This window comes from Hyaena hyaena, unplaced genomic scaffold (genome assembly GCF_003009895.1).
Source record: "Hyaena hyaena isolate Hyena2069 unplaced genomic scaffold, ASM300989v1 scaffold_3, whole genome shotgun sequence".
Taxonomy (NCBI): domain Eukaryota; kingdom Metazoa; phylum Chordata; class Mammalia; order Carnivora; family Hyaenidae; genus Hyaena; species Hyaena hyaena.
Genome location: NW_024080635.1, coordinates 313,860 through 335,843, shown reverse-complemented (window position 1 = coordinate 335,843; position 21,984 = coordinate 313,860). Strand labels below are relative to the sequence as shown.

At 48.7% G+C, this 21,984-nt stretch overlaps 1 protein-coding gene across 1 annotated transcript in view; it reads left to right on the top strand.

Moving 5' to 3' along the window:
* The first annotated feature begins 17 nt into the window (after positions 1-17).
* The window catches only part of CUNH1orf94 (chromosome unknown C1orf94 homolog), a 37,598-nt gene continuing 15,631 nt past the window's right edge, over positions 18-21,984 (top strand). The window contains exons 1-2 of the mRNA XM_039230235.1: positions 18-536; positions 19,492-20,180. Of these exons, the coding sequence (XP_039086166.1) occupies positions 208-536; positions 19,492-20,180 (1,018 nt within the window). The 5' untranslated portion in view covers positions 18-207. The remainder of the gene's footprint in view (positions 537-19,491; positions 20,181-21,984) is intronic.

Below are 21,984 nucleotides of genomic sequence, written 5' to 3'. Positions count from 1 at the left end.
TTCTTCTAAGGGAAAGGGGGAGGGGGGCAAAAGTCAGGAAAGAACAAATCAAAACAAATCAAAATAAGCTCCCCTCCCCAAAACAAAATTGCCCTCCAGCCACCACTCACACACAAGTCGAAGACCTCTGAACATAGTCACCTTACTGGAGGACCAGTCAGACAGAACTGACCTGCTTCTGCCCATCCACGTTTCCCCTTCCGGTGAATGAGGGGCCGTGGTGGATGGTCCCCCTGTCTTCGAGCCCTGGGTGGACAAAGGAGCTTCCGGAAAGAGAGGAGGAGGATGGCCAGTGGGAATGGGCTCCCTTCATCCTCTGGCCTGGTGGCCAAGCGCCCCTCCGCCCTGGGCCCATTCCCCAGATACATCTGGGTCCACCAGGACACACCCCAAGACAGCCTGGACAAGACTTGCCACGAAATCTGGAAGAGAGTTCAAGGCCTGCCTGAGGCTTTGCAGCCCGGGACCTCAAAGGACCAGCTCTCTGACCCCGTGGCTGGGACTCCAAGAGGCAACGGGCTCAGCTTCCAAGAAGAGTGAGTGTCCCCCTATGTGACTGGTGCCAAGGGAGGAGGGAGGAGCAGAGGTGGGACCTTCTGGGGGAATGTTCTGGCCCATAGTTCAGTCTGGTTAAACTGTAAAGGCTGTATACTTTTCCTCCATCTGTTGTGGTCCTTTGTCCAAGCTTTATAAGGGAGGTGACTGGGTCCTGGAGTTACCTGGGTGCAGGGCCAGTCAAGGGCTGTATTTCTGTTGTGTCTGTATCAGCCCTCTAAGGGGACATTTTTCATTTTGCACAAGGAAAACCCACCTTGGCCGGGGCTGAAGGTTAGATGCCCGTGGCTTTGCCTGGAAGCAACAGGGTAATACTTTCCCCTTCTCACCCCTCAAAGGCTTGGCATTGGCACGGAAGAATCTAGTGGTTTAAAACCACATCTGGAATTCCCTAATACAGGGAGCAGCTGTCCCATTCAGCCTCCACAGAAGCCGCCGCAAGAGCGCACATCAAAATATTTACTGGGAAGGCATTGACATATTCAGAGGACATAATAGAAAATTAAAGTGCGGGAAGATGGCTGTAAATAGCCCTTTTCCTGGATGGGAAATCCTGTGTCTGGGAAACACAGAGCTAAATGTTTCTCCACCAGGGCAGAGTCAGGCAGATATCGTTGGGGATGGATATTTGCAAGGAGAGGAAGACAAGACAGCTCATTAGGAAGAGCAAGGAAACCACCATGATCATTAATGCCAATGCTGAGCCCTTGTTCAATGTTTGGCGTCTTCAAAGTGGGCTGCAAACATTAATTAATCCTCCCAGACAGAGTCCCTATGAGGCAGGTATTAGTGTCCCCATTTTACAGATGGATTAAGTGTTAATAATTAAGCGCTAATTAAAGACTAAGTGATAATTAAGTGTCGCCTTTTCCAACACATGCTCCCCTTCAGCTCAGAGATGCCAGAGTGGGGGATAATTTAGGCAATTATCAAATGTGTCTGGTTTCAGGGATTTCTATGAAAGAGCTAGGAAGAAAGGTGAAGTCTAACCACTACCCAGGTGTGCCTTCCTGCTGTCCCCTTTTAGGCTGGAGGTGAAGGTGGAAGGCACTTTAGCTATTATTAAGTACTGTGCCCTGTGCTCAGCATGACATGGCTGGGATGGGAATGGCCTGTCTACTGCCAAAATCCTGCTGTCCAGACCTCCAGTGGCATTGAGCCCCTCTCCCCTGCCTATGGCCATCTGCTCTGGGACAGGGCCTTGGCAGGGGGCCCTTGTGGCTGTGCTTAGCTCTCAGTGGCCAAGAAGCTGATTGTCCACTTTGTGGACCAAAGGTCAGTGGCAATTTCCAGTAGATGGCACCCTCTGTGCCAGGTCACACTGAGTTAATGGAGACAGACTCTACTTCCAGTCTGCTCTTGGCTAAAAAGTGAACTGGTGCACCTTTGGCCAGTTGCTAAACTCCATTTGGCCTTGATTTTTTCATCTGCAAATTAAGGGTGATATGCCCTGCCTTGTCCACCTCAAGAGTCGATAATGAGGATTACATGTGGTGGAGACAGGAAACCCAAAGCTGCATTATGCAAAAGAGGCTGTCCTTAAATGTAATTCTCAGAGTTTAGGGGGTTTGTTGCTGTTGCAGGCTCCAATGTGGGGTTTTCACACTATGCTCATAGACCCTAGGGTGCTTCAGGGACCACCCTCGAATCAAGAGGCCTGGTTGCTGGGCCCCCATCCCCACTTCAGCCAGGGCTGTTTGGCTTTGTTGGAATTTGCTTCCTGGAGTCCTGAGTAAAAGCTGCATTTGGGGAAAAAAAACAACAACAAAAACAGGCTCTGCTGAGAACCGAGCTGGGAAACCACTGCCTTAGATGAATAAGCGATGTCATAACCGCGTAGATCTCTACCAAGTAGAACACGAGGAGCTATTCTTGACATCAAGGCAGCTGTGATGGTGGAGTTGGATACTGGGTTTCAGCTCGCGTTGCAGCCCTGTACCAGCTGTGGGATTTGTTTAACTTATACAGGCTTTAGTTTCCTCATCTGCCAAATGGAGATGATTACCGCTGTTTCAGAGGGCTGTTGGGATGATTAAATGGGATATTTAAACATTCCCAGTAATAATGGTAATAACTAGGATTTGTAAAAATTCCTTCTAATAATAATGATGATGATGATTTCTTTAAGCCCTGCAATTATTACATGAGGTTGGTACTATTTCAAACTCCCCCTCTCTTCACTTTTTATTTTGCAGCTATTCCCATGCATAAAATAGAACAGCATGGTGAATGTCTGTGTGTCTGTCTGTCACAAAGCCTCATTAATTATCACGTTTGCTCCATTCTTGTGTCAATTCCTCCCTCCCCGCTTTTTAGATGAAATCCTTTTTATAGATGAGGTCACATGTTGGAGGGTTTCATTTCTCTGCCCAAGGCCCTACAGTTAGGAAATGGTGGAGTTTCAGAAAGCAAACCCAGGTTCATTCTTAGCTACTGTGCGATAGATAGTGTGAGCTGTGTTCCCCTGGAAAAGGAAGCATCTTTTTGGACCATTACAATATTTGGCAGCCGGGTGTTCTGAATGGTCACACATAGACAACAGATTTCAAGTTCAGTGAGCTGTACCGTGTGTTTCTGAGATGGTGACAAGCCCATGAGATACCTCTCAGCTAATGCTCCTGCTGCTTAATTTGTAAACCTGGTTTTGGTGATACTTTTTTGCCATCAGGATGGCTAGAGAAGGAAGTTCTAGAACTCCTGTTAGCCAGAATTGTTTTTCTTGACTCAATCCCTATATGTCATAAAACTCCAGACAACTCAAGGTTGAAAGGGATATTGGAGGCCATCTTCTGCTGTTTGAATCTCTTCCTCAACGTCCTTGCCAACTGGTTAACCGCGGGTACGCTTTCTTAGATGGAAAGCTCACCATTTTGTAAAGTAGCCCCTTCCCTTGCTATGAAAGCTGGCTGTCAAAAGACCATTTTCGGGGCGCCTGGGTGGCTTAGTCGGTTAAGCGACCGACTTTCGCTTAGGTCATGATCTCGCGGTTCGTGGGTTCGAGCCCCGCGTCGGGCTCTGTGCTGACTGCCAGCTCAGAGCCTGGAGCCTGTTTCGGTCTGTGACTCCCTCTCTCTCTGACCCTCCCCTGCTCACGCTGTCTCTCTCTCTCTCTCCTAGAAATAAATAAAAAACATTAAAAAAAAAAAAGACCATTTTCTTCTATACCAAATCTGTCTCTATCAAACTAATACCTTTAGATCTGGATTCTACCTTTAGGGCTGTAAACTAAATCAATCCCCTCTTTCCTTCAATAGCTCTTTAGATATTGAAAGATGGCAACACTATTCCTCCTAGGATTTCTTGTTTCTATAGCTGATTATCTCTGGTCTTCTAAGTTTCCCCTCACGTGCCAACTTGGTCAGTTTCCTGCCTGCACTGCCTGTCCTCGTGGTAGTGCAGGGGCCAGAACCAAGTACAGTAATCCAGGTATGATCCAGTTTGTGCAGATTGGATCTTCCCTGTTTCTATTCTGTATTTGTGGTAATGGTGATTAATGCCACATTTACTTTTCTCTAAGAGCCAGCTTCATTCTGTGGACATGTTTAAAGTTCGTTCACTCATTCATTCAATTACTAATTCAACAAATATTGTTTGTTGTGCTAGCAGGACAAAGCCAGGAACTGGATAGGGCTCTCCTTCCTGCAGCTTACATTCAAGTAGGGACAGAAACAGAAAACAAAAAATTAAGGACTATGGTAGTTTCAGCATGTGAAAAGGACTGGTGTTCTAGGGGGAGAAAAGCAAACACATAAAAATGAACACATACAATAATTTCAGATAGCGAAGAGCGCTCTGATGGAAATAAAACCAAGTCAAGGGAAAACACCCTCTGATAGCAGTCGGAGAAGGGCTCTCCGAGGAGAGATGGTCATGTAATCTAAAACCTGGATCCAAAGAAGGAGCCAGCCAGGTGGAACCCAGGAAAGGGCATCCAGGCAGATGGGAGAGCAGAGAGCAGCTACAAAGAAGAGTCGATGTGGGTGTGAGCATGGAGAGGGGCAGGTGTATGATGGGACATGGGACAAGGTGATAGCAGAAGTGTAGGTGGCTTGGGGGATCACTGGATTCACTTGTTTTTAAAGACCTCTCCAGCTGCTGTGTGGAGAGGGTATGTGGGCCTGAGAGAGGAGGTAGGAAGACCTTGGAAAGATGCCACAGTAGTTGAGGTGAGGCACCACGGCGGTGGTGGCTGGATCATAGTGAGTGCAGCAGAGATGGAAAAAGCAGGCAAGTCAGTGTGTGTTCTAAGAAGCCACCAGACACGCTGGTGGTTTGGGGACACTCAAACAGAGATGACCAGGCTAACCTGCGGTTCTCGGCCTGAGCCACTGGTTGGATGGTGTGCCATTTACTAAGGCGGGGAAGAAACAGGAGACACAGGCTTGCGGGCAGAAATCAATAAACTCTGTCTAGTGTTCATTAAACTCCAGAATCTTACTCAGTTATCTTTTAATTAGACTGAAACTTGGGCTCAGAGAATCGTGGCAAGCCACTACTGACTCATATTCTAGGATTACTTATTCACTCATTCCCCTTGTTACTGAAACTTCACAACCTCGCAGTGGAGTTTTGAATTTGCTGTGACTCCATTGCCCTGACTCAGAAGTAGCATTTGTTCATTCCATCTTTTGCAGACTTATTCAGCAAACACTCACAGCCGCCTTCTCAGTGCCAGGCCTGGTGCTGAGTCCCACGGGAATAGAGATAAGTAGGACAGGAGCCCTGCTCTCAAACAGCTCCCACTCTGGTGGCTGCGAGGGACCCAGATTCTTCTGACAGCAAGGACATTCAATAGCATTTATTGTGCACTTACTGCATGCCTGATAAAGTGTGAAAGCAAATACAGTGGTGGGAAAGATGGGGACTGAACTTCACAGACCTTCGGTGTCTTGAGGAACGCAGATCACAACAAATTACAGTTAATGTGCTGATGAAGTACCAGTGGCGGGGAAGCACATGGCTTGGGGAAAACTTCCTGGAGGAGGCTGTGGGAGGTGAGCTGGAAGGAAGGTCAAGACCCCTGCACTGTGAGTGTGATGAAGGATGGAGAGACAGCCCCCAGGGGGCAGAGGATGGCAGGATTGTCACCGCAAGGGGCTCCATGGTAGTGTCTCCTGAGCTGAGAAGAAAGAGGGAGCAGCCTACAGAAAGCATCCTGCAGGCGCAGGGAAGGATAGGAAGCTCCCTGGGGAGGGCATATCCTGTGTGGGAATGGGTGGAGGAGAGCAGAGAGGTGGCCTGGAACTTGCTGGGTGTGGTTCACTTCTCTGGCTGCTTTCAGGCCCTCAGGAGGACTCCAGAAACTTCCCACCTCCCCAAGTCAGACAGAACTCGGTGTCCAGAGTCAGGCCTTCATGGGTGTCACTCTGAGCCAGACCCAAGAAGGAAGAGAAGTCTATATACAAGAAAGGAATCTGTTTAAATATTTAAAAAGCAGAAATACTCCCTCTCTGTCTCTGCCCCTCCCCTGCTCACGTTCTGTTTGTCTCTCTCAAAAATAAATAAACATTGAAAAAAAAATTTTTTTTTAAAGGGGCACCTGGGTGGCTCAGTCGGTGAAGCGTCCGACTTTGGTTCAGGTCATGATCTCACAGTTCGTGGGTTCGAGCCCCACGTCGCGCTCTGTGCTGACAACTCAGAGCTTGGAGCCTGCTTCAGATTGTGTCTCCCTCTCTGTCTACCCCTCCCCTTCTCTCTCTCTCTCTCTCTCTCAAAAATAAATAAACATTTAAAAAATGTTCAAAAAATATATCCTTATATCCTTCATATTTTGCAAGGGTCAAAGACTCCCTGGGCCCCAGGTTAGAATCCTTTTCTCCTGGACACTTAAGAATCTCCCTCCCTTAAGCTTCCTGGGCCTGGGCCTCAGCCACTGCTATGACCCTAGTCACGCGGACACCCCCCTCATCTTGGTTGTCAAAGGAATTAGTGCATGAAACGACAGACAGAGGTTCAAGGCCCAACCCTTCCCTCCTCTAGTCATCTTCATGATGGTCTTTGACTCCTTGCCTCCCTGCTGGTCTCTCTTCCGCCATTTTCAGAACATCTTATCTTGCTGTGTCTGCTTCTTATCTTGCTTCCTTTCCTTCCTGGATGTCATCCCTCCCCCACCTCATATTCTTGAAGCATATTAACAGTGCTGCTTAGGAATCTTCCAGACTCCCCTCTTTGTCTTCTGAACCCCCTGACCTGGTCTTCAAGGATCTTTGTGTTGGCCCTGCCTGCAAGTCCAGATGCATGTCCTGCTGTTCTTCTCCAAACTCTCTGTAAACCAAAATGAGCCACACATCTTCTTGCTCTTGCTCAGATCATTCCACTACCAGGAATGCCTTCCTTCCATATCTCTGTCTGTTGAAATCCTATCCTTCCTTAAAAACCTAGAATAAGTATGTCATCCTCTGAATTTTCCACCGCTCACCCGTTCAACATTTTGTTTTCTTCCACCCCCTTCCATGTTCTTCCTTTTAATTCAAATAATGTGTTATGCCTTCTCTTTTTCCTCAGAGTTTAAAGGTGGCTCAGAAAACAAAATAAGGCAACAAGTGGGTTAGAATCCCTGCACACTTCCTGGCCGTAACCAAGTTGCTCACACTTTCTGTGCCCCGTTTTCCTCATTCTGAAAAATGGAAAATGCCTTGGTGACCAACCACCTTAAAAGATTATTTTGGAGGTTAATGAAGGAGCGCATGCAACGCTTACACAGCACCTGGCATAAGATAAGGGCTCCCAAGTTATTTTCCATCATCATCATCACCATTATTCTTCTGATCAAGGATAAAATAACAGGCATTAAGTAATCAAGAAAGGTATGGCGAGAGGAGACATAGACTAGAAAACCTCCACTAATGGAAATTGTTCAACTGAGGCTAGCACTTTGCTTTGGGATTCTTGGCAGCCAGAACAAATAGTAGGAACATAGCAGTTGGTTTCTATAACTTATATCATCTAATAAGGGAAAGCAGGAGTGATCATCAGGAGATACCAATGCTTCCTTAGCTCTAAGGACCATGTGGCTTTTATATGAGGGTGATGGACTGGAAAAGTTGGTTCAGGGTCAGCTCTTGTGTTGACCATTGGCCAAAGGGGAGGATACCACAACATCCCGATGGGATGTGTCTGTGTGGTACTGGCATGAGATTTCTGATCATAGGCACATATTGTACGCTGCTTTGTGGCAACAATTCTTCCTCCCCCACTTGACCATGGCTCCTTAAGGGCAAGGACTGTGTCTTACTCATCTTTGTCTTCCCAGTGCCCAGCTATGTTCCTGGCACTTGGTGGCTGCTCTGCAGTGTGTATGAATGAATGAGGAAGTGAATGATGGATGAACCATAAAAATGCCACTGCAAGAAGCGTGAAGTCCAGAGGTGGCCAGGATCCAAGCAATGGGTCACAGTCATCAGAGGAAGCATTGAGTGACCCAAGGACAGAATATCAATAAGGCAAGGCACTGCAGGGTCTTTCCCTCCTCTACCTTAGGCTGCAGAGAGAGGAACTAATGTTTTCTTGAACAACTCATATATGCCAGGCTCTATATTTTAATTTTCTGTGTATCTCATTGTCTTAGCAACCCTTCCCGGTAGATGGTCCAATATTACTCCCGTTTCACAGATGAGGAAGCTGAGGCTCAGAGTCCAGGCAACTTGCCCAGAGTCATCCTGCTATGCTAGGAGTGGGCGAAGCAGAGATAGAAAGCCCCTGAGGCTTCAAGACCTGAGCTCCTTCCTGGACACCAGGAGCCCATCAGGATAGCCCTTCCGTGTCTGCTTAGCACCAGGAGCCATGAGCAGCAGAGGGAAGATGAATCATGATTAACGTCCCATGTCCCGTGTCCCCCTTTTTAATTTAATTTTATGGTTTCAGGAACTGTGTCGCAGGTTGTGGGAGCCCGCAGAGATGGGCCACCAGTGGTTTGTTTTAATCCCCTTTTTAATATCTTTGTTGCAACGTTCTTTCCAATTCAGCTCCCAAGTCACATTAAAAAAAATACCTCTTCCTTAGGGTAAGCCTTCTCTTATTAAACAGATTCAAATGAAAAGTTTTAAAGATAATTTGAACAATACGAATCACTCTGTAGCTCCACAGTAGCCGTAGCCGAAGCTCGGTTACTGCTGTAGTCATTCCCCAGCCTCTCCCGTCTCAATCTCCAGCTCCCTGAGTGCCCCCACCCCAAACCCTTCCAGTCCCAGGCCAGCCGCAGCCCTGCCTGCTTTCTTCCAGGTTCTCAGCTTCTCCTGTCCCCTCCAGGGGCACTCTGCCTTCTAGCCGCCTCTGTCCCACCTGCCCTGAGGGATAGGCAGGAAAGAGCTGGGTGGCGTCTCAAGGAAATTCCCACCTCATTTGCATGAAAACCAAGGGAGCAGAGGCAGACGGTAGAGGAAGGAAGGAGGGATACCTGCTCAGAATGCAGATGCCTGGGCCTTTCGTTCTGGACCCACTGAACTGCCACCTCCCCACGAGGGCCCAGCGATCTGCATGGGAATAGTTGCCTCCTGTGACTCCTGTGCATATGTATGAAAGTTCTCAGGTACTTTGGGCGTCAAAGATGACAGATCCTCAGATTTAAAAGGGATATAGCTTTGAGAAGGAGGTGTTCCAAAGAAGCGAGTGAAGGAAGGAGCCTGAGCTTTATGGAGTGAGCTGTGAGTACATGCCAAGGATGTCGTAAGAAATGGGCTCTAGTCGACACGAAGGCCTTTGCGAAGTAATGAGAAGGATGTGAAGTCCAGGCTTGGCATTGGGGCAGCTGAAGGATCTCACAGGGTTACCTCCTCTAACCCCAGGTGGCATTGCCATCCCCACGGTGCGGTGCGGATGACAAGGCTTCAGCGACTTCCGCCACTCTGCAGCCCCACCAGCTGGGGCCTTGGGCGGCTCGGGGTCAGTAGGGCTCCCTGCCTGCATCCTGGCTGGCTCTCCTGCACCACCGCTCTCTCTCTCTGTCCGTTTGAGCTGCTAACATTTGCATAGCGCTGGTTACAGTTTACCAAGTGCTTCACATTCACCTTCTCACTTAATCTTCCCACAGTCCACAGCCCAGAGAGCAGAGGAAGGGCGGAGGCCAGCTTTCTGAAGGCCCCCACCCCAGCCCCCCTCTCTCCCCAGACAGACAGAACTCAGTGGGTTTCCAGGGATCCTTTGGCACCCAGGCGCACAGGCCCCGAGACGGCAAATCTGCAGCTTCTTTCAAGTGACCCTCCGCCCCAAACCACACCACTCAGAGCCCAGGGCCCGGGTTTGTGATGGGTGGAATCCACCCTCCTTTTCATGCCTTTCCTTTCTGCAGTTTTCCCCAAGGCTGTGACAGTCTGTGTGTGTGTGTGTGTGTGCGTGTGTGTGTGTGTTGAGTGTATACGTGTATGGCTGTGGTGTGTGTGGGAAGTGTGCATGAGTGAGGTGTGTTTGCACAAGTGTGCATGGATGTGGTATATGTGTTTGCATGTGTGTGCGGGGTCGTTGTGTGTGCATGGTTGTAGCATGACTATATGCATGGGTGTGTGCACATGGGTATGTGTACATGGCTATATTTTATTTGTGTACATGACTGCTATGTCTGTGTGTACACATGGATTGGTGTGTGTGTGCAAGGCTGTGGTGTGTGCGTGTGTTGCTCTGCTATGTGTGTGTGCGTGGGTGTGGTGTGTGTCTGTGGCCCTGCTCTGTGTGTGTGCATGGCTGTGGCATGTGCATGGGGAGGGAGCCCCAGGGCGATGCAGTGAATCCCACACTAGGAGGAGAGGGAAGACGGAAGAAGACACAGGCAGCTTTGGCAGAGATGGCCGTGTCCCTTCCCTCCACGTGGGGTGGGGCATCCTGGGTGCTGTGACGAATACACCAGGGCAACAGAAAATGGGTCTCTGCTCCTCATCACAGGAAGACCCAGAAACCTCCACCACCCTCGGTCAAGCACGGGTGTGTGCCCACTAGGGACAGGGCCAGGCTAGACGCCAGAGCCTCTGCCTCTGTGATGAAGGCCCCTCCTCATCCTTTGGTGTCTCTTCCCCACTACCACTTGTAGCCTCTCACCTGCCCACCAAGTTCTGCCTTCTGTCACCTCATCGTCCTAGTTCCTGGCTGGCTCCCTGGCCCCCGGCCTCCCATACCCGAGATCAGAGAAGGGAAGTGAATTGCAGAAAGGACAGAGCTGGGGTTTGAGCTTGAAGGCCCTGCTCAGTCTACCACTTGCACTGTTCTGGGCAGTGTGAGGTGGTGACTGCAGCTAGAGGCTTGGACGCACATGGACATGGGATCCCATCCTGTTCCAACACTTATGCTCTTGGGTGAACTTGAGTTTACCTTTCAGATTCCTGAGCCTGTTTCCTCTTTCTAAATCGGGAATGGAGATGCTAGCTATCCTTCATCGCTGTTGTGGGGACAAGTGGCGAGTATAACACCTGGCACCTAGAAGACACAGCATAGACCCTGGCTCAGGCCCCAGTCCCCTCCTATGACTCCTCTGGGTGATCCCTGGGAGAAATACCTCTGGTTTGGGGAAACCAGAGCCCAGCGCCTCTCTGCTGAAATGTCCCCAGTGGCTTCCCTTGCCTTTAGAATCAAGTCCCTTAGTATCACTCCAAGACCTGGCAGGTGCCCCCTCCTTCATTTATCTCTGATTCCACCTCATGGGACCCCTCCCTTAATGAGCCTCACACACTTAAGCATCTATCCTACCCAATGCACCAAGCCCTTTCCTAACTTGTGGTCTTCGCGCGTATGGTTCCCTGTGTCTGGAAAGCTCTTCCTTGCATTATTTACCTGAATACATACTTGTGTCTTTTCTCCCTCAGCTTAAATGACACTTTCTCAACAAGGCCCTTTCCACTCTCCTAACCTGGGTACGTGTCCCTAGAATTCTCACCCCCACAGCATCTCCCTCTTGGTTTTCAGAGCAGTATGGCCTGGTGGTGACAAGCATGGCCATCTGAGCACGATGGCCTCAGTGCATCCACTGTGTTACTTCTTAATTCTATGACCTTGAGAAAATTACTGAACTTCTCTGTCTCTTTACTTCTTCACTTTAATTTCTTTTTTTTTTAGTTTATTTATTTTTGAAACAGAGAGAGACAGAGTCTGAGCAGGGGAGAGGCAGAGAGAGAGGGAGACACAGAATCTGTAACAGGCTCCAGGCTCTGAACTGCCAGCACAGAACCCTACGTGGGGCTCGAACCCACGAACCGTGAGATCATGACCTGAGCCGAGGTCAGACACTTAACAGACTGAGCCACTCAGGTGCCCCATGCTTCTTCATTTTAAAATCTGGGAAAATTGTATCTCTCCGTGTCAGTTAGCCTTTGACATATAACAAACTGCCACAAAGCTCAGTGGCTCTGGGCACAGCTCTGTACTTAGCTCTCTTTTCTGTGGTTCAGCAATGTGGCCTGGGTTCAGCCGCATGGTTCTTCTGCAAGGGACTGGCCCTGACTGCACGTGGCTCCCACATCTGCAGTCAGCTGGGTGTGGCCGACCGGTGGCTGAGGACCTTGGGCTTCCCTCCATGGGCCGTGTCATCATCCAGCAGACTCTCCTATGCTTGTTCACACAGAAGTTGCTAAGTCCTGAGACAAACGAGGTTAACCCCTAATGTCCTAGCGCTCTCTGCTTATTCCTTTTTCTTTTCTGTATAGAAGATATGTTGTTTTTAATTTTTATTCTATTTCTACTGAAATAGAGTTGACACACGATACTATATTATTTTCAGGTGTACAGCATAGTGATCCAACATTTATATACATTGTGGAATGATTACCATAAGTCTTGTCACCATCTGTCACCAGGCAAAGTTATTACAGTACAGTATTATTGACTCCATTCCCTACGCTGCACTTAACATCCCTGTGACTTATATATTTATAACTGAAATTTGTACTTCTTAATTCCCTTCACGTATTTCACCCATTCCTTCCTCCCCCACCCACTCTGAAAACCAGTTCTCTATATTTATGAGTCTGTTTTTGTTTTGTTTTGTTTTTGTTCATTTGCTTTGTTTTTCAGATTTCACATATAAGTGAAATCCTACAGTATTTGTCATTCTCTGTCTGCCTTATTTTACTTAGCATAATACGCTTTAGGTCCATCCATGTTGTCACAAATGGCAAGATTTCATTCTTTTTTATGGCTGAGTAATATTCATGCCTCTGTGTGTGTGTGTGTGTGTGTGTGTGTGTGTGTGTGTGTGTACTACAGCTTCCTTATTTACCTGTTGGTACACATTTAAAGTGCTTCCATAATCTGGCTATTGTAAATAATGCTGCAATGAACATAGAGGCGCATATATCATTCCAAATCAGTGTTTTCACTTTCTTCGGGTAAGTACCCAGAAGTAGAATTGCTGGACTGGATGGTATTTTTATTTATATTCCTTGAGGAACCTCCATACTGTTTTCCATAGTGGCTGCACCAATTTGCATTCCCAGCAACAGTGTGTGACGGTCCCCTTGCCCCCACACCCTCACCAATTTTTTTGTCTGTTCAATGCTATCTATTCTGACAAGTGTGAGGTGATATCTCATTGTGGTTTTGCTTTGCATTTGATGATAAGTGATATTGAATATCTTTTCATGTGTCTATTGGCCATCAGTATTCTTCTTTGGAAAAATGTCTATTTACATTCTCTGCCCATTTTTACTCAGATTATTTGTGGGGTTTTTTGTTTTGTTTTGTTTGGCGTTAAACTACATGAGTTTTTAATATATTTTGGATAATAGCCCCTTATCAGGTATATCACTTGCAAATATCTTCTCCCATTCAGTAAGTTGCCTTTTTGTTTTGTTGGTTTCCTTCACTGTACAAAAGCTTTTTAGTTTGATGTAATCCCAATTGTTTATTTTGTTTTTGTTGCCCTTGTTTGAGGAGACAACCAAGAAAATATCGCTAAGACTGTTATCCAAGAGTTTACTGTCTGTTTTCTTTTAGAAGTTTTATGGATTCAAGTCTTACATGTCGGTCTTTGATCATCTTGAGTTTATTTTTGTAGATAGTATAAGAAGTGGTCTAGTTTCATTCTTTCGAATGTAGCTGTCCAGCTTTCCCAGCACCATTTATTGAAGAGATTGTCTTTTCTCCACCGTACATTCTTGCCTCTTTTCTACAGATTAATTGACCATATAGGAATGTGTTTATTTCTGGGCTCTCCATTTGGTTCCACTACTCTTTGTGTCTATTTTTGTGCCAGTACCCTACACTTTTGATTATTATAGCTTTGTAGTATAGTTTGAAATCTGGGAGCGTGATACCTCCAGCTTTGTTCTATTTTATAGAGATTGCTCTGGCTATTCGGGTTCTTTTGTGACTTCATATGAATTTTAGGATTATTTGTTCTAGTTATGTGATAGCATTTTGATAGGGATTGCACTGAATCTGTGGATTGCTTTGGGTAGTATAGACATTTTAACAATATTGCCTTCTAATCCCTTAGCATGGTGTACCTCTCCATTTATTTGTGTCATCTGCTATTCTTTTCATCAGTGTCTTATAATTTTCAGAGTATAGGTCTTTCACCTTCTTGGTGAAATGTATTCCTAGGTGTTTCTGCTTCTTACTGAATCCAGATGGGTGGGCACCACCAAAGGGCCTGGATGCAGGAAGGCATGATAAAATGTGGGGTATTACTGTAATCAGTCTACCATGCTACCCCACTGGAGCTGTTGTGGGGATTAAAATGAGTCTTTTACATGGAAAATATCTAGCACAGTGCCTGGCTGGTTAGCTAGCTCTCCATAAGTGTTTGTAAGCCTGGGACCTGAGGCTTAGATGTGTTAGCCAGCTTGCTTAATGTATGGCCCCCATTAACCAATGAGGGTTTGGGTCCCATTTCTCTTTCCAGGGACTGAGCTCTTGGCCACTACACTCTGCTGCTGCAGCCATGCAGACATGTGGAGAAGTCAGAACCTCTCCCGCAGTCAATGAAGTCAGTCTGCAGAGGGACTGTCACTCAGGCTCAGGTCTGCGGCAGACCCAGAGCCCTTAACTTGCTTCAGTCACAGTCCGCCATATTGCCTGGGCACCGGGCTTGGGTACCGTGTTTGTCGTCATTCTGAAATGCCATGGTGGGAAGAAAATATTTGTTTTGGTGTCCTCTTATAGCACTAACAATTTTCCGCTTGCATTTTTCTGTTGTCTGGCTCAGCTGAATAGCAGTTTTCATCTTTGCTCTGTGTTATCATGTACACAGAACCGCTGTCGGGAGCTAACTGTGTACTTGCTTAGTCATTATTCTGGGAAGGGGTGCCAACCAGTCAATAGCCTTTATTTTTATACGACTCTGTACGCTGCGAATGCAGACATGATGCACTGCACTCAGACACCTGTCACTTCTGGAGGTGGGCAACGCAGAGGTAGCGGTAGCCACCAGGGCCATGGCACCAGTCCCGACTTCTTCCTTTGTCAGTGCCCAGGAGCTGGGTTGGCCTCCCTGAGTGATTCACTGTGATACAGTCTGTGGCAGATTTTATGGTTTTTACCAACTCGAAGGAGAAAGCAAATAGCATGGGAGAGGTGCCAGGATCGGCAAAACTTCTTAGGAAGAGAGAAGCAAAGATAGATTCCAGGAAATGCAGGGGAGCAGACTTGACAGTGAACCCAGCAAAGTCGTGGGGAGAATGAGAAATCTTTCTGGGAGCCCCACGGTGGTTACGAAGATCAGGTGGGCTCTGTGTGGGGTGTGCTGTGGGACTGCCATGCAGAGGTGGGGAGTTCTTGGGATGGGGCTGAGCCTGTGGTTAGTGTCATCTGACCAGCTTAGAGGGGCGCCAGGCCAGACATGGGGGCTAGAAAATGGAACCAAAGTGAGAGAGTTTGCAACCAGTGGAAGGAGCTGGGCAGTCTTTGGCAGCAGAGCTCTTGATGTCAAGAGCTCCAAGAGATGGATGAGGGTCAAGACAAGTTCATGAGCTAGTTCATTCATTGATTCAACAAATTGTCAATAAACTGGAGTCATATGCCAGGCACTGCTCTAGACCCTAAGGCTGTGTGCTGAACAAGATACAATTCCTGCCCTCAGGGAAGTTCTGTTGTTATGGGAAGTAAATATCTAAAAAAGATGCTGTGTGAAGGTGCTTAATACCATGAAGAAAATAAACAGATTGATGGAGCAGAGAATGGAATAAGGTGGGAGAGGGGGACACTTAAAAATGGGCAGGAAAGTCTACTTTGGGAGTAGGAAACATGAACTGAGGCCTGAGTGATGAGCAGAAGCAGTCAGGGGATGATCTAGCATTCCATAGGAAATGCAAAGGCCCTGGGGCTGGAATAAGCTTGGCATTTCAAGGAATATTTATAAGGCCAGAGTGCCTGGATAAAGGAGTCAAAGTCAGAAGGGGTGACTAGGCCAATTTGTATACTGCCCTGAAGGTCAGAAAGGAGTTTAAATTTTATCCTTTGTGTAATGAGAATCCACATGAGGGTTTAATCAGAGAAATGGATTGATCTGAGTTGTTCTGAGAATGTCCTAACTCTGCAGGCATGCATTTTTCTAGAACAAACAAGAACAAACGAATCTTGTTTTCTTGGGAGTGGAGGGGGCAGGTAGGAAGACCCTTGATCAGGGACTTGTAACAGTGTGATGAATCTTGATTGCAGCAAGGTGCTTGATAAAGGCTGTCTTGGAGAAGTCGAGATGGGCTGATAGTGACTGGATTGATTTATTCCCCCAAAGTGTTGAGCCAGGATTACTGTCAGGCTGTAGGGAGGGTCTCTGTCTGTGTCTCCGAGGCTCGGCCCCAGGCTTGTTTCCTTCAACGTTTCTATCCATAAATTGGCGAAAGACCCAGAAGATGCGCTCATCAGACATGCAGCTGGCATGGAGCTGTCAGGGACAGCTAATGCCACGGATGACAGACCCAGGATTCACCACGATGATCCTTCACAGGCTGGAGTGATGGAATGAAACCAGCAAGAGCCCTGATGGCACTCAGATTGGGGAACGAAGCCCAGCCATGGAGCCGGGGGTCCTTGCTGGATAACTATCCCTGGAAAGGAAGCCAGGTGGAGCGGGAAGGTAGCAAAGGCAGCTGGACCCACTGGCATCCCCACCTTTTCTAGGTGACAAGGTCCTTGGCCTCTTTCAGGTTCAATTTTTCGCATCCATAAAGTGGGGACGATGCTGTCTATTGCCCAGGAATGTGGAGAGGATTACATTCAAGCATGTATGTGGATGCCTGGCTTTATGTAATGGATTTATGATAGATGTAAGGGAAATAGGGGTTTGTGGAGGCTGGCCCACGGGAAGGCTCAGTGCCCTGGGACAGCCTTTCGAGGGTTCATGGAGGGCCCACAGCCAGAGTGGGCCCTCCATTCTTGGCACTGTGCTGTCCCTTCTGGGGATACCAGCTTCCTAAGAGGCCCGTGACCACTGTGATGTATCCAGAAGAGTAAGAATAGGGCTTCATACTCAGTTTCTGCCTGTATTCCAAGTTGGGAGGATGTAAGAATGTCTTTTCAGGTGCTGAGAAGGGACCATCTGTGGGTGGGTTTTGACACAGAGACCCCAAGGTCCTGAGAGTCTTTTAGAATCTGCTTTGACATCTCCTTGGAATTGGTCTCAAGTAAGTGGTGAGACTATTTCTATGTGTATCTATATGTAACACTTGTATCAAAAAGAAAAAACAGCCAAAAGTAGAGCAAATAGCATGTGACGAACCCATGTACCTATCAGTCACCCAGTTTTAGTCATGACCAAAGCATCTTGTTTTGGCCATCACTACAACTGAGCCAACTGACCAACCCATCTTGTTTCATCTATGACCCCACCATCTTCCCCTCCAACCTCGCTGGATTAAGTTTAAAGGGGGATCTTAAACATAATTTTATCTGTAAACATTTCATATTTATCTCTAAGAGATAAGGACTCTTTTTTGTTGTTTAAGCATAAACCACAATACCATTATCACAACGTTTTAAAATTGATATAATTGTAGTAGGTTTTTCTAGGAAATCTATTGGTATATAGCTTGCTTTGTAGAGGGGAGAGTCGAAAAGTGGTTCTTTAAATGTCTGGTGTCTGTGACTCGAGACTCACCTGTTCCCTTTGAGGAGGATGATGAAGAGGAAGAAGGGGGTCTAAAACCTAGATTGGTAGCCTCTTTTATTCTGATTGTTCCCAGGGACACAGCAGTGAGAGTGGGACCTATTTATAGACAAAGTCTAGACATGGGACGGAGGAAAGGAAGAGAGTGGGAGAGGGCAGAGAGGAGGGGGAAAGAGCATGGAAAGACGGGGAAAGCCTGAGTGGAAGACGGCCCCTCCTCCCTGCAGCCACGCCACCTCCCAGGACCCGCCCACTGCAACCATCACAGGGTACCTCACCACGTTCTCACACCTGTGCCATTAGCCTGCTACAGGTTTCACGCCCATGCTATAGGGGAGGTCCAGAGGTTCCAGGCTCTGGCATGAGTAGTGCCCTATTGAGACCCAGGTCCATTTGGCTGGAGTCTGCTTTTTCCTGGCACCTCTTTCTGCTTCTAAGTCTGCTGAGGCTACTTGCGCCGCTGGTTGATCAGGAGGCCCGGCTGTCTCTGTTGTTAGAATGGTGACACACTCCCATATCTTTAGCTCTTCCCCATGTTTCCTATGTGCCCTGACCACGCAGCAAACTTGCTATGACCCCCTGGGCCTCATCAGGACCTAGCAGCTAAGGGGGTGATGCCTGGCATAGCAGGAAGCCTCTGGGACTGTAGCCCATGCTGTCAAATGCAGTGACTTTGCCCTTGGTTCTGTGTGTGGTATCGTGTGAGCCATTGTGTGCCTGCATGTGTGCATACAGCAAACACACCCACATGTGCCTGCATTTGTTCTTGCACATAGGTGAGTGTGCACGTGCTCATATGCAAAGAGCATTACCAGGAAGCCACATCCCTGCTGGGCGCATTCATAACCCTGTTTGTGGGACTCACTGAGCCCTCGGGATGAACTGTCATCCTGTAGGGGTGTGCTCCAGGCCTCCCAATGGCACAGCTCCATTCATGAGGTGCTTTCATTCCCAACACCCCCCTCACCATGCCTTCTTCATTGTCTTCACCACCCTTTCCCAGGAGACAGCACTGGGGAGTTTCCAGAATGCTCTTTCTAGAGCACCTTATCCACTTCCTACAGGAGCCCACCAAATATGGATAGCGGATTGGTTTAAGCTAGGTAGTCCCATCCCTCTGGCAGTGCCAGGAAGGAAGGTGCCCCCTTGCCAAAGATGCCAGTGAGGCAGGCTGGGCCAGGCCAACAGGACTGCCGTCCTCTCCCACATCTAGAGAGAACCAGCAAACAGGAGTCTAGAGTAATGAGGCTGTTAGGCCTCATCAGGCTGGTGTTGGCCATCAAGGGTCCAGTTGAGGCCCAGGGTGTGAGGTGCCGATAGAGGCCAGTGTGTAGGTACTGGGACGTGCTTGTGAATCAGTGCATGAACCAAGCAACTGCAGCTACCCACAGGAAGTTGGGCTCAGTCCAGAGGATGTGACCTGACCAGAGGGCCATGCCAACGAGAGGGGACATGGGTATCCACAGGGCCACAGTATGGACTCCAGGATCCAGAGCCCAGCCAAGCTGACACAGGTGTAGACACCCTCGTGACACCCTTAACCCTGTGCCAGACATTGTCCACAGCACTTTGTACGTCTATGATATTCCTGTTAATCAGATGAGGAGACAGGGTGTCGAGATGCTAAGCAACCTACCCAGGGTCCCAGCGGGGCTCACTCAGCAAGACAGAGTATCTGGAGAGGACCCAGGTGTCCCGATTCCCAGAACTGTGCTCTCGATGCTGGCATGGCGTAGAAACCTCTTGGGAACCCACTGCTTGTCCATTTTCTCTCTTGAGAAAGCAGTAGGTTTCTTTGACCTGGAGACATGTTTTCTCCATCCCCTTCCCCTGGGCCCTGGGCCCTGCCCTGCTGCGGAGCCACCTCTAGTGAGCTGGCACTAAAGCTGCCTGTCTTTCTGAACTGTTTGCAGAGCTCTGGAGCTCAGCTATGATAAAGATGAGATCTCCCTGTTGGTGGAGCAGGAGTTCTTGAGCCTGACCAAAGAACACCTCATCCTAGTCACAGGGAGCTCAGAGGAGCTGGAGGCCCCCGGCACCTCTCCCGAGGGACCCAGGCAGCTGGCTCCCTGCCTTGTCATACCTCCTCTAGTGGCAGACAGCAGTGAGTACCCAGGAGCCTCCGTCATTGCTGGTGATACGCTTCTGGAGCCGAAGGTGGCCATGTCCCTTATCAGCAGCCAGCCAGACTGTGATTCTGTCATGTCTACTGTCACAGGAATTCTGCGTGCTGCTAAGGTCAAGAGTGTCAAAGAGACAGAAGATGGGGGCCATAGCCTGGGTGCCTCCAACTCAGAGATCAGCAAGCTCCTGGCTCAGTTCCCATTCAAGTCCATGGAAACATCCAAGGCTCCTGACAACAAGATGGTGCTGGAGGAGACAAGGGTCATCAAGGACTTCTTGCAAAACAGCATGTTCAGTGGCTCAGGACCTGGGGAGCCCATGGGGCTGGGCCCATTCCTACTGCTGCCACCACCACCTCTGTCTGCACCCCCTGACAAGCTCCCTGAGCTCCCTGCTCAGAAGAGGCAGCTCCCAGTGTTTGCCAAGATCTGCTCCAAGCCCGAGGCTGACTCTGCCGTGGAGGGGCGTTTCTTGATGGGTGAGTGGGCCTGGGAGCAGAGCCAGTGGATGAGCTTGCAGGGAGGGACTTACCAGAAAGCCAATGTGCATCGCGACGGGTGCAGACAGCATCTGTGTGCAGTGTAAAGTGCAGTGGTCTCTGGTGGGTGCAGCCCCCAAGTGCAGCCTGTTTTTAGCACCCACAGGCCCCCTTTGCTGGAGGCTTGTGTACGGGGCACAACTTGTATAAGCAAACATGGTGGCCTTGACCCCAGTGCACTTTAAGGGGGGATAGAGGCACATTTGGTAACTGGCTCAACTTTTGAATCCAGGTACTCACAGTACATTGAAGGAAGCATCTACCCCAGGTGTAACTGCAGCATGGGGACTTTAAGCCAGAAAGGAGAGAAATTTTATTAGCAGGCGGGGTCATCTGGCTTCCGATAGAGGCACCTGTTCTGACCATGAGGACTGGTCCTCGCTCTGGGCCCTGGGAATGAATGTGCAAACCTTCCAGGTTTAGTTCAGACTGTTGGCTCTGGACGTGTTCCCTGGGACTCCTGAGCCTTAGAAAAGTGCAAATCCTCCTGCTAATTAAGGGTTCCACCTCTTTTCTCCAAAGCCCAGTCACCTCCCAAGTTCCCCTGATCCCACTCCCAGGTTCTGCATCTTGTGCCCCTTCTGATCCAGCCACCCAGACTGGACGGTTCCAAGGCAAACTGATGGCAGTTGCATTTGCCCACAGCCAGCAGTCACTAGGAGAGTTGACCTTACTCCTGTCAACCAAAACAAAAATTACCCCCAGGCTGTGAGCATGGATGGATAGCTGATATCCCTGTGTTGGGAAGGCACAAATCCATCTTCTTAAGAAAATAAGTGTGTGTTCTGTGTTCTGGAGCATTATTGGAAGGCTGAGGAATCAGAGCTGGAGACAGCAAGCTGGACTCTGGGTCCTGGGAAGGATCTCTGGGAGCCACGAGCTCTGCGTGTGAGGGCGGAACCCTGCCTGGAGGATGGGGCTTTCCTGCCACCTCCTTCACCAGAAAGGATGCATGGATAGCTCTCTGACAGATGGGGCTGCTGGGTTGGAGGCATTCCTCTCCCACCTACTCTCCCTGCTACCTGTGTGTGTCTGTGTGTGCAGATGTATGGGCATAGGTGTGCCAAAGGGAATTTTACAGGTGAGTGTGCTTGTTAGAAAAAATGTGGGTGTGGGTGCATTTGAGGGTGTGTGTGTGTCTGTCTTGTGTGCATAGTTGTGTATGTGTGAGTGAGGCAGAGGAATGACGGGCAGGAGTGTGTGTGTGTGTGTGTGCGTGTGTGTGTTTGTCTGTCTGTCTGTCTACACAGATGTTGGAAGAGGGAGCTTTGGAGTTGAGTGAGTGGCAGGCATGTTCAAGGCGATGGGAGGTGTGTGAGAGACTGCAGGTGTGTGGGTCTCTGGGGAAAGGGCTATTATTAGTGGGTACTGTTATTTCAGCACACTGGCTGGGGGCTAAACTTGGCAACCAGAGAAACTCTTGGAAGAGACTCTAGGGACATGTTTTGCTAAAAATGTCATTTTCTCCTAAATTGTCTCAGGCTGTAGCACTCTTTCCTTGGTTGGGATGGCGCTAGGAGTGCAGGCCCAGTTCTGTCCAGACTCAGCCACAAGGCCACTGGGCTGTGGTGGAGGCAAGAGCTGGTAGGATCAGACCCACTCTCAACAGGTGACACGGGGCACAGGTCCTCCGATGCAGCTGCTACGGAACCATCTGAGGTCCATGCTGTGTGTCCAGGGCCATTTCCCAGCCAAGCTCCATGGAGACCAGCAAAGCTTCCAGGCTGAGGAAGGAGTGAGGAGC